General features: G+C 42.6%; 1 protein-coding gene across 25 annotated transcripts in view; it reads right to left on the bottom strand.

The window, feature by feature from the left end:
* The window catches only part of nrxn1a (neurexin 1a), a 64,838-nt gene that overhangs the window by 34,914 nt on the left and 17,423 nt on the right, over nucleotides 1-12,501 (bottom strand). For 19 of the 25 annotated variants that reach the window (XM_029119885.2, XM_029119897.2, XM_029119891.2 and 16 more), the window contains 3 exons: nucleotides 4,155-4,456; nucleotides 3,566-3,589; nucleotides 916-1,077 (listed from right to left, as the gene is read on the bottom strand). In XM_029119885.2, the coding sequence (XP_028975718.1) occupies nucleotides 916-1,077; nucleotides 3,566-3,589; nucleotides 4,155-4,456 (488 nt within the window). The remainder of the gene's footprint in view (nucleotides 1-915; nucleotides 1,078-3,565; nucleotides 3,590-4,154; nucleotides 4,457-12,501) is intronic. The other 6 variants (XM_029119890.2, XM_029119898.2, XM_029119896.2 and 3 more) reach the window with 1 other exon arrangement.

Genomic DNA, 12,501 nt, shown 5'->3' with positions numbered 1-12,501 from the left:
TCAGACATAGTCAGTGAACCATGCAGAACTCACCAATGTGCATCTGATATACCCTTTTATAGAGAGAGAAAAGTGTGTGTGTGTGAGAGTGTGTGTGCATGAGTTTGTGTGTTAGTGCACATGAAATGTTGCACAGAACCGATGATCAGTCATGCGAGTGTGTTCTGCCGTACATCTTAATTATTTCCCATGGCTTAACATGCGATCACATTAGATATGTAAATGTTTTAGTCTGACAGCTTGCCTAAAACACCATCAGTCCAAATCCCCCCCCCCCACACCCACCCACCCACTCATACACACACACACACACACACACACACACACACACACACACAAACACACCTAATTCTGATTCCACTCTGTTGGCCCACCACCTCGGTTTGTTGTGTGTCTGCGATTGTGTGTGTGACCGTGTTTGTGTACATACGTTCGTGTGTGTGTGTGTCCACGTGAGAGACTGTGCGCATACATGTGTGCACGCGTGAGGGACTGTGCGCATACATGTGTGCACGCGTGAGCTATTGCCCCATTTGTACTGGAGTGGATGGATAGAGTCTCGGTGACGGCGCTAATTAGCATGGTAGCACTTAGCGCCGCGTCTGCTCGCTCGGCAACACTCATCACCGATTCCCTCTGATGATGCGGCCTGCAGAAGGAGGGTCGTGCCTGTGCCGCTGCCAGGTCTGTGTGTGGGTACATGTTCGTGTGTGCCCCTGCCAAACATGTGTGCATCTCCAACAGTGCCTCATCACCTTATATGCAGCATGAGGTTGCGAGCGTGTAGATAAGCCCGCAGGCCGAGCACTGGACGCCAATGCGATCTCGCATATTTACGAGATGCGTGCGAACGCGTGTCTATCATGTACAGACGAGCGTGTGCGTAAGGGCGTGTGCCGTATGTGTGCTCCCCACCTCTTTGAGGCAGCCCATGAAGTTGTTGCTGACAGGAGACCCAGGAAGGTCGGCGGTGCTGGGACTCCCACCCACATAGAAGAAGTCATCAGACCCCAGCATGGTGTAGTCTTCCTGGGTGTAGCCTGTGGTGGTCAGGATCCCGTCCACGGAGATGGTGACCTATACAACAAAGCACAGGGAAAGGACACGCTATACTCACACCAAACGCAGCGCTATGCGCTAGTCAGCCGAATTAGTCTGCCCCCTTCTGCCTTGGTAGGGTTTTGGATGGTGGTCTGGTCTTGGCTGTGGTTGGTTGATCGATTGATCAGTGGTTTGGTCAGATTGGTTGGTCAGTTGTGTTGGACTTGCCTGTGTTTTAATTGGTCTATCTGTACTTGGTTTGTGTGGTTTCGTTGGTCTAGTTGTGTTTTGATTGGTGTAGCTGTGTTTGGGCCTGTTTACTGTCTATGTTATAAGGGGATTTGGGCTCGTTAGAGTATTACGGAACCAACTATGTTCTCAGGGCAGATCTGTCCAACAAAAAGAACAAATGCAAATCTGAGTCCAAGTCTGTGTCCATTATACTCGAGCTTGAGTCGAGTAACAAGTCTTATTATGGTTAAATATCTAACTAAAACTGTGAATACCTGATATTTGCTATTGTAGCAAGAATGTTGCACAGGATATACATGTTATGCAGAGGAGAGACTTTACCCAACAAAGTCGCTTTCAGTCTGAGTCCAAGTTCAAGTCAACACTGGCCAAGTCGGGCTCCAAGTCTTGGAAATCGTTGAGTCCTTGAGTCCAGTCCTGGACTTCTATACAACAACACTGCCCTAAAGCCAATTTGCTCATTTGTGTTTATCCTCAGAGCTTCATGGACAAGAAAATAGCTATAAGCTAGTTCGCTATATTTATTTCTTTGACAGCTTTATAGTATTAGATTAGTAGGACTAGTCAGCTAGCTAAAATTAGCAAACAACCAATTTGTTGTAGTTGTTTGATGAAAACCTTTATTACATTTATTAGAAGCTATTATGTACTCTATTATATGACCACAAACATTTATTCAATATAGCTTCTGAAATTACATAATTGCATGTTCATCAATGGTCAAATATGGTAATTTTGAGTATTTCCTGAAAAGGTATGTTAGAGAAAAACTGGGAAAATGTTTGCAGCATCCACTAAGCAATCATTTGGAAGGAGGGAATAAGGAATGTCCTATTCACAGAAAATCGTGGTTCAGCAAATTTGAGGAGGTGTTTCTTTTAGATTTATTGCCTAACTTCCATACCTCAGCTCTGAATAGAATAGGTATATTCAGCTCACTTGACCCAATGGGAGGGTGGAATTTGCCCTAGATCAATGTACCCCACAGAGCATTAAGGAGTCTAGACACCCGATAAATGCTACGTTTTTCCAGTGTCCAATAAAAGCACCAATAGGACGTATAGTTTCAAACATTTATGGAAATGCTGACGCTAAAGAAACACAGCACTTAAACTCTGCCATCTCAAACTGGATCCACAACACCTCTTTACTTTATCCCAGAACCAGTTGCCATCAATCTGCCATGAGAACAATCAAAAACAACATTGGTTCAATAAAACGCGAACAAGCTTGTGGTTGACTTGTCTATCAGCAACAACGGCATACCCACCGAGCAGTTTAAAGTAACACGTGTATCTAGTTCAGCCCGTAGCTAGCATTAGAATCAGTGGCTATGGGTAGCGTTAGCGTAAGAGACTAACCAGGATAGCTAGGCAAAACGTTAGTAAGGCCTCAACAGAGACTCAGCAGCCACAATCAGTTAGTGTGTTAGTGAGCTTGCGGCTGTTAGTGTGTTAGCTAGTAGTTAGTAGTCAATTCCAGGTTAGTAGAATAGTATAGAATAGTGTAGTGAGTTAGTAATGGCATTACGTAGTTTGATAATAAATGGTGTTGATGCTGTTAGTAGTATTGACTTCAGTGATGTTCTGTTAGTAATGATGACAGTGTTGTGGGTTGGAGTGTGTCAGGGGTGGGGGTGATGGGATAGATTGCTTGTTTGCGTATGTGTGTGTGTGGAGTAGGAAGTTAGTCAGATCAGCAGGTCTGAATGATGTGACACACACACTGACTCACACTGACACACAGAATATCAGATGGGTTAGTCATTCCACACACGTGCAGTCTCCACTCCCTGCATGCGGTTGTCAGAGGAGGAAGAGAAGGAACGAGAAAAGAAACCACAACAACCTTGGGCTCAGCGACAGGATGGACAGCATGCAGAGGAGGAAGGCAAGGAAAGAACAGGAAACAATTTAAAAAGGGGGTGGTGGGTAGAACTCTCTCTGTGTCTAACGGACCAATCAGAAAGAGGCAGTAAGTGAAGCTGCATCATGCAGGGGTGGCCAATCGCGTGCAGGTGAGGGATGACCCAATCAGGACGCGCCTGCATTGTCAATCACAGTGATATGGGGTGAATGTTGGAAAAATGTAGAAGGAAAGGTATCAAAAGAAGAGTGTGGCTGGGGGAAGGAGGGGGAAGCGTAGAGTACCAACCGCCGTCATCCTGTTCTAGTCTAGTTTTTTTTTTTGTTGTTCTACGGCTCAGAGAAAGAAAACAGACAAACTAAGAAACGATTAGAATGATATCTACCAGACAATGGAGTTTGTTTACCATAGCGTGTCCAATGCCTGAGTGCTTTGAGGGAGAGGGGGAGAAAGGAAAACAAAAAGTGTGAAAAGAACAACTTCCGTAAAGGAAAAGAAAAGGGAGAAGGCCAGTGGAGGATAGAGAGGAGTGGAGAAGACTAGGAGAAGGCAACAGGTTAGTAGTATGAAACATTCCATGGATGGCGGTTAGTTGGTATTACTAGCAGGTTAGTAAGAACAGTTAGTAGGTAGTAGTTAGTAGTTGGTACAAAACAAGCAAACTGCAGAAGACTAGAGTAATCAGCACCAAAGTGCCCTCAACCCGCACACAAGCACACGCATACACACACATACACACGTGCCTAGACACACACACACACACACGCACAGACACGCAGTGAGTTTAGCACAAATACACCCGTCCTCTCTCTCTTACACACACACACGCACACACACACACACGCACCCTCGCACAAAATACCCCTTTTGTCTCTGCCCCTTTTCCCTCGCCCTCTTTTTCCTTTCTCCTTTCTTCCTCCCTCCTGTTCCACACTCCCCCAAACCCCCCCCCCCCACCACCCCACCTCGCCCCTCCCCTGCCGCTGCCAGGTTACCTGTCTCAGGTTTCGTGTGACCTTGACATCGTGCCAGGCGTTATCGTTAAACTTCCCGTTAACTGGCTCCACCAGGGCCTCGAAGGCCCCCGACCCCAGGTTGATGACCAGGGACACGGCTCCGTTCTTCAGGGCCAGGTTGACGTAGTCAGCGGACTTGCCCGTGTGGAGCATCAATCCGTTCCTCTGCAGGGTCTTAAAGCTCAGGGTGATCTCGTCGCTCGACGACTGGATGGGGCTGGGCGACAGGTCGTAGCAGAAATACTCGGACCCCTTAAAGGTGGCTACGTAGTCCTCGCGTGCTGGTGACGGAAGGCGGGGAGGGAAGAACCAATGCGGAGGTGGGACGGAGAGAAGTGGGGGAGAACAAAAACAGAACAGTCAGTGTTGTTACTCTGTGATAATATCTCTAACATGATATTGTGGGTTCTCCGTTACGTGCCAAATGGAGACCTAATAACCTGAGCCGCTTCTATGTCTAGTTCTGGTTGCGTTTCCAGTATGCTGGTTGGAATTGACTAGACCATTCATCAGTGGGTTGCCATTAAACCATGTGGACCCCTTGTGATGCTTGGCTTTCTGATGCATTCAAGAACCACTGTGAAATCTGGCATCTTCTACCGAGAAATGCTGTGTAAACTGTTTGAAGCATATGTGAGTCAGGGTTTCCGTTAGCCGGTAATTTACAGTTTCTGGATAATTTTGTTTTTAGATAAATGCTGTTGAACTGACAAATTGACCAGGAGAAAACCCCATTGCAGACTAGTTTAACAGACACTGGTTTCCTGGGCGACTTGCAATAGTGAGAATAAATGTTCATACATCTTTTTGTAAGTAGGCGTCATATGCAAAATATATCAATTGCACAGAGTACACAGAGCCTAGTTTGACTAATCTATCCTAGCATGCATAAAACAAATGCCTCATTGCTGCTGGAGTGAAACCTGTGCTTTTAAAAGCTCAAGAATTTTGAAACAATCGTAAATGCAATCACATATTAGAAACGGGTAATCGGGTAACTGAAGTGTGCCTCCCATTTGACTCCCATTTGCCATCAACTGTGTATTTCCACTTTGTGGCTGTGGCATCTATTGGAAACCGTTTATCATCTACACACAGGCTTCAAATCCTAAGCAGTGGTATATTGGCCACCTACCACAAATCACTAAGGTGTCTATTATAAACCAGAAAACAATGCAATTATGTATATATATATATATACAAATACAAGTTTTGTCATACCTGTCATATACAGTATATATACCACAATTCAGGTTTTAAAATGTAATCACCTGGGTTATCTGTCCCTCACCTCTCTCTTTCTATACATTTACATTAAATGTTAAACTGTTTCATTTCAGTCGTTGTGTGTCTGTTAAGATAAATGATCTATGAATTATGTGAATGTGGTTCCTGTCATCCAGAGGAGCATGGGTGGAAGCCCTAATGGGTTACACACTTAAAACTCTACCCAGTCATTTGGACCCTAACGGAAACCCTGTGTGTTGGGTGTATTCGTATCAGCAACCAGCCATGCCAGCCAATCAAAGCTCAGACAGACAGAACAGCCAACCACAGCTCAGACAGCCTCAGCCAATGACATTGTTACTACTTACCATGTTAACCTTTACAGACCCCAATAAACCCCAGACTTTCTGTTTATATGAAACATGTGCACACACACACACACACATTCACACACAAACACAGACTGCACACAATCAGACACACATACACACCGGTAGGAGATGAGGCAACATTATCTTTCTTTCACACCCATCCCCCTACACGCGTCATCCTTCCTCGCTTCCACTATCAGTCTCTCTATCGCTATCCCGCTATCTCCCACACCTCCCTCCTCTCCTCTTTGTTCTCCTTCCAGCAGTCTCTAAAACAGCCTCCTGAGTCTCTGGCGTTGGCAGCATCCTCTGCATGTCACCGACTACAAAAGTAGAATGTAAAAATCTACAACAGGGGTGTCAAACATATTGCCCGCGGGCCGATTCCAGAGCCCATTCAATCCAGCCTGTGGGTGCTTTGAGTAGAAAAAAGAAATAAAAACATCTTAAAATGCAGTTGAAATTCAGGATTTTTGGGGGTTATATTTCCACACTGTGAAAGTAAAAACATCACTAAGAAACTGCCCAAGCGGCGATAGCGCCCTTTTTTTCCTCCAGGTTTGCGGCCCACCTGGCCACAGGCTCTAGATAATAGATAATAAAATGTGCAGGAGCGATAACAGACCTATGCTACATTTAAAGTTTCTTCACTCCATCCAGTTGGCTAATTGTCCACCAAATGACGCAACACAGCCAAGCAGGAGTAACATTTCTAAAAGCCATGGAAGGCTATTTAGCGAATTCTGACAGCAAGGAAATCTAATCCATTTAAATGCAGACCTGTGCAACTCACCCACCGGTGAAAAACAAATGTGGCTGAGGTACAAAATGAGTTTGACGCCCATTAACTCAAATATAACACAGCACAAGGACGTTTTTAGGACAACAACAGACTGTAACATTCTTATAAGGTGGCTATGTCATTTACCACCATATAATGAAATGAGTGCACAGAAATGCATTTGGAATTGTGATTGCCTGTGTCACTAAGTGTAATCACCTCACTGGCAGAAGTAGTTTGTTAGCATGTATTTGTGAGTGTCCAGTGGATACATACAGTTGAGCGCAAAAGTCCCCTTTTTGTGTTTGTACTGTTAATAGCTAGTATGTCCTCCTTTTGCCTTGAAAGCTTCCTCCAACCTCTTTGGGTACCCTCTGAGAAGCCTGTGGGTTCTCTCAGTGGTCATGTTCTCCCATTGTTGATGACGTATGTTTTCTAACTCTGTCAGAATGCTTGGCCATCTGTCATGCACTGTCTTCTTCAGATCTATCCAGAGATTATCTATTATATTCAAGGCTTTAGACTGGGAGGGCAAGACCTTAACTTTGTTCTTGTCAAACCGTTTCCTGTGTAGATTTTGCCTTATGTTTCAGATCATTGTCCTGTTGCAGGATCCATCCATGCATCTTTAGCTTGGTGACTGATGGTAAGAGGATTGCCTCTAAAATCTGATGATATTTCTCTGCATCCATTCAACCTTCTACCTTCTGCAGGGCATCAGTGCCTGATGAAGACCTACACCCCCAAAACATCAGAAGACCGCCACCATGTTTAAGCATGGGAATGTTATTCTTTTCCTCACAGGCAGTTTTCTTGTGTCGCCACACATACTTTTGATGATTGTGTCCACTTAATTCAACTTTTGTTTCATCAGACCACATAATCTTGTTCCAAAACTGAAAATGTTCTTTGGTGTATTCCAACTGTATTCCAAGGGTGTCTATAAGTTAACAATGGCTTCCTTGCAAGCTTTTCTATCAAACAATCCAGATCTATGCCGTATGTGTTTGATTGTGGAGATGTGAACTTTTATTCTACTTGCCTCAAAATATTTTTTAGGCATCCTGATGTTTGTTTTGGATTCTTTCTAACAATAACAGTTTTTGGGGTTATTTTTCTAGGTCTTCCACTCCTTGGTAGTGTCTTTGTATGTCTATTTTTCTTCCATTTCTGGACTATACTCTTCACTGTTGGTAATGGTATTCCTAAACGCTTGGATACATTTGTATACCGCTCTCCAGCTTTGTGAAAGGTTACTATTTTCTGTTTCAGCTAAAAGCTGTTTATGCCAATGCAAACTTTAGAGTTTCCAATTTTCCAATTGACTTTGACCTGAATGTTGTCATATAAGACCATTTTGTAACCACTGTTGATGAAAAAACACATTAAAATTAATATAAATTATTTATGCGGTAGATAAATTGTATGATAGAGGTTCATTTTTATACGTTTCATCCTGAAACCAAGGGGGATACAAACCTTTGCACTCAACTGTATACACTGGGATTGGGGGGGCCTTGAAATGTACAATAAAGCAGTGCATGCATCGCTTATCGAATTTGAGTTGTGACATAGAGTTATTTCTCCTAAGATTCTGTCATATGATATATCTTTAAGACATGAAAATACATCTGATCGTACAATTCTGTCATGTTATGCTATATTGAACATTAACCATTTGTTATAATACATAAATTACACAACTGACAAATGACTGAACTCCCTGGCTTCATTTAAACACTCAAATATTGGCAAAAGACCAATGCTTCATTTTGAGTGGCTGATTCAGTTTTCATCAGATATTGTTGAAGGTAAAATCTTTGCATGGAATTGGAATAAACAAATGATGCCAGTGATTCTCTGGGTCATAGGTCATCTGGACCATAGGTTGTCCGGGCCATAGATAGCTCAGCCCTGCGAAACCCAGCCCAACTGAATCTGTGCATGTTTGTCTAAATAGTATTGTATTTGTGTTAGAAAAGATATTACCAGCTCAGAGCCTGCATTGACTCTTTAATCTGAAGAGGGAGAGTGACAAGGAGCAGAAAACACACGCACCCCAATGACAGGGCTGAGACAATCTAACAATGAAGAACATCCTCACTCGTCCACTGCTATTCTAGATCTAATTTACAGTTGTGCCATTCGATTTCAGGGAAACAGTCAGCCATTTTGTCTCTTATTTACAGTCATGCCATTAGATCAGACAGAAGGACATAAAACATATCTACATCGATCTGAGGGCCAGTTCACAATTCTATGGTGTGCACACAAACACACACACACACAAACACACACACACTGCAGTGGTTGGTGTAGCGGCTCTTTTCTTTCATTTTCAACCTCACATATACTAATTTTCCATTTCCATGGCAACGCTGTGCAATAGGGCTACAGCTGTACGTGTGCATGTGTTTGTAAGAGAGAGAGAGACAGAGAGAGAGAGAGAGAGAGAGCAAGAGCAAGAGAGAGAGAGAGAGAGAGAGAAATAAAGAGCGGGTGATTGAGTGAACAGTACATTATCAGGGACAGCTGTACTGAATCAAAATGGCGGACAGAGAAACAGCAGGCTAACTGCACTACCTGAGAAAGAGAGAGAGAGGGAGGGAGGGAGGGAGGGAGAAAGAGAGATTGTGGTGTATATAAATCCTGAGTAGTAGTCCTGTGGTTTGGAGATAATAACACACTGCCCCTCATTTCAGCTCACCATGCATTTTTCCCGATCAGCTCCTTTCAGAGTCAATGCGTGCACACACATACACACATTCACACACACAGACAGTAACATTTGCTCACAAACAAACACACACACACACATACATACATAACATGACCACATATTTGTTGCAACTGTTCCAGGGGGATCTTTGAGGGGACTGTGGACAATGGAAAAAATTGGTGAATGCCACCAATGATTTTTATTATTGTTCCCAAATAACTTTCCAGGTTATTAAGATGGTGAATCTATAGGGAATAAAACCCCAAAATATGACTGAACTGCAGGCAATGCTTTAAGGGACTCTTGGTTATTCTGCGGAAATTGGTGCAGAAAAATGGGGAGATATAAATACATGAGGCATGGCGTTAACCAGGACAAAACATGTCCATCATAATAAGGACATTAATAAAAATGCTACTACAACCAATCATCGGAACAGATGGTTTTGTTTTTGCATGGCTAGCAGCAGTTGTAGGGTAAATGTTATTACAAATTTCAATTACTGTTCCCATTCCCCTTTCCCAAAGTTTGTAAGACTGTAAGGAACGGGGGAATCAAACCAGTTTTGCCTTAACTGCAAGTTTTGCTTTTGGACACTTGTACACCACAAAACGCACAAGTCTATACGTTTAAACACAGTGGTTTTATGCGAACAGACTCATGGGTGTCCACCAGTAGCATATGCTAATGTATGCTAATACAAGAAGACTCCAGATAGTATCCTTCAGTGTAATATACTCAGGCCTCTACCAAATACCGCTTTAATCTCAAGAACGGTTTCTGCATTTAAAAACCTATTACTATCTGTTGATAAGCAATTGCTTGCTAATGTTAGGTTTAGAATAAAGTTTCAGGTAAGGGTTAAGGTTATGATGAAGCTTAATGTTAGTAGATATTTAGTTAAAATTTTACTGATGGTCAGTAGATAATCATTAGAGAATCTAGACAGACTTTTGGGACTTGACACAAAGTGTCGCCAAAACCTCTTTTTGAAATTAAGCGTTCTTTGATGATTCTTTGGAAGGCAAGAATGGCTCCACACATAGAAAAGGTAATAGTTCCCTGCATGCTATATTGCAGTGTGATTTTCTAGAATGCTTTATTTTAATATATGCATGTACTTTGACTGATTCATTAGTTTTCTGACACAGATTTCTTAACATAAAGGGTTAACAATACCAATTGGATGGTATATTTCTATGCTTTTGGATGGTATATTTCTATGCTTTTGGATGGTATATTTCTATGCTTGGTTTGCTTTCGTTAGTCTTATTGTTTTCACCTAACTGCCCTTTGGCAACCTCTATATAGTTCAGTTCATTTTGTTTTACGAACCTGATTCCAAACAAGTTGGCAAACTGTACAATTGTGAATAAAAACAGAATGCAATGATGTGGAAGTTTCAAATGTCAATATTTTATTCAGAATACAACATAGATGACATATCAAATGTTTAAACTGAGAAAATGTATCACTGTAAGGGAAAATAAGTAGATTTTAAATTTCATGGCATCAACACATCTCAAAAAAGTTGGGACAAGGCCATGTTTACCACTGTGTGGCTTCTTTTTACATCAAACTGCAAATGTCTGGGGACTGAGGAGACAAGTTGCTCAAGTTTATGAATAGGAATGTTGTCCCATTCTTGTCTAATACAGGCTTCTAGTTGCTCAACTGTCTTAGGTCTTCTTTGTCGCACCTTCCTCTTTATGATGCGCCAAATGTTTTCTATGGGTGAAAGATCTGGACAGCAGGCTGGCCATTTCAGTACCCGGATCCTTCTTCTATGCAGCCATGACATTGTAATTGATGCAGTATGTGGTCTGGCATTGTCATGTTGGAAAATGCAAGGACTTCCCTGAAAGAGACGACGTCTGGATGGGAGCATATGTTGTTCTAGAACTTGGATATAACTGTCAGCATTGATGGTGCCTTTCCAGATGTGTAGGCTGCCTATGCCACACGCACTCATGCAACCCCATACCATCAGAGATGCAGGCTTCTGAACTGAGCGCTGATTACAACTTGGGTTGTCCTTGTCCTCTTTAGTCCTGATGACATGGCGTCCCAGTTTTCCAAAATGAACTTAACATTTTGATTCGTCTGATCACAGAACATTATTCCACTTTGCCACAGTCCATTTTAAATGATCCTTGGCCCAGAGAAAACACCTGCGCTTCTGGATCCTGTTTAGAAACGGCTTCTTTTTTGACCTATAGAGTTTTAGCCGGCAAGTTAATGGCCAATGGCACGGTGGATTGTGTTCACCGACAATGTTTTCTGGAAGTATTCCTGAGCCCATGTTGTGATTTCCATTACAGTATCATTCCTGTATGTCATGCAGTGCCGTCTGAGGGCCCGAAGATCACGGGCATCCAGTATGGTTTTCCGGCCTTGACCCTTACGCACAGAGATTATTCCAGATTCTCTGAATCTTTGGATGATATCATGCACTGTAGATGATGATAATTTCAAACTCTTTGCAATTTTTCTCTGAGAAACTTCTTTCTGATATTGCTCCACTATTTTTCGCTGCAGCATTGGGGGAATTGGTGATCCTCTGCCCATCTTGACTATTGAGAGACACTGCCACTCTGAGAGGCTCTTTTTATACCCAATCATGTTGCCAATTGAACATAATAAGTTGCAAACTGGTCCTCCAGCTGTTCCTTATCTGTACATTTAACTATTCCGGCCTCTTATTGCTACCTGTCCCAACTTTTTTGGAATGTGTAGCTCTCATGAAATCCAAAATGAGCCAATATTTGGCATGAACTTTCAACATTCAATGTTATCTATATTCTATTGTGAATTAAATATAAGTTTATGAGATTTGTAAATTATTCCATTCCTTTTTTACTCACAATTTGTACAGTGTCCCAACTTTTTTGGAATCGGGTTTGTACTTTGTGAGGTATTGTTTGTTTTCACTGCAACTATACTAAGCCCTTTCTGTAATTTCTACAGTTACTGGATATTCGTGTACCGACCTCTTTTTGCCTAGTTTAACTTTGACCCCGATTTCCTCGTCTAGCCCCAGTCTGTAATTTGCCTGCCTTTTGGATTCCCAGTGTATGACCTTCAGCCTGTCACTTGAACCCACTTCCTGCCTCCTCCTGTGGATTATTTCAATAAACATCTGCTGTGCTCTGCACTTTAAGCCAGCCCTCTGTGTTCCCTGGTATTCATTACACCCAGACTTCTTAAAGAATCATTAGATGGTTCATT

Source organism: Esox lucius, chromosome 5 (genome assembly GCF_011004845.1).
Source record: "Esox lucius isolate fEsoLuc1 chromosome 5, fEsoLuc1.pri, whole genome shotgun sequence".
Taxonomy (NCBI): Eukaryota; Metazoa; Chordata; class Actinopteri; order Esociformes; family Esocidae; genus Esox; species Esox lucius.
This window is presented reverse-complemented; position numbering and strand designations above follow the sequence as displayed.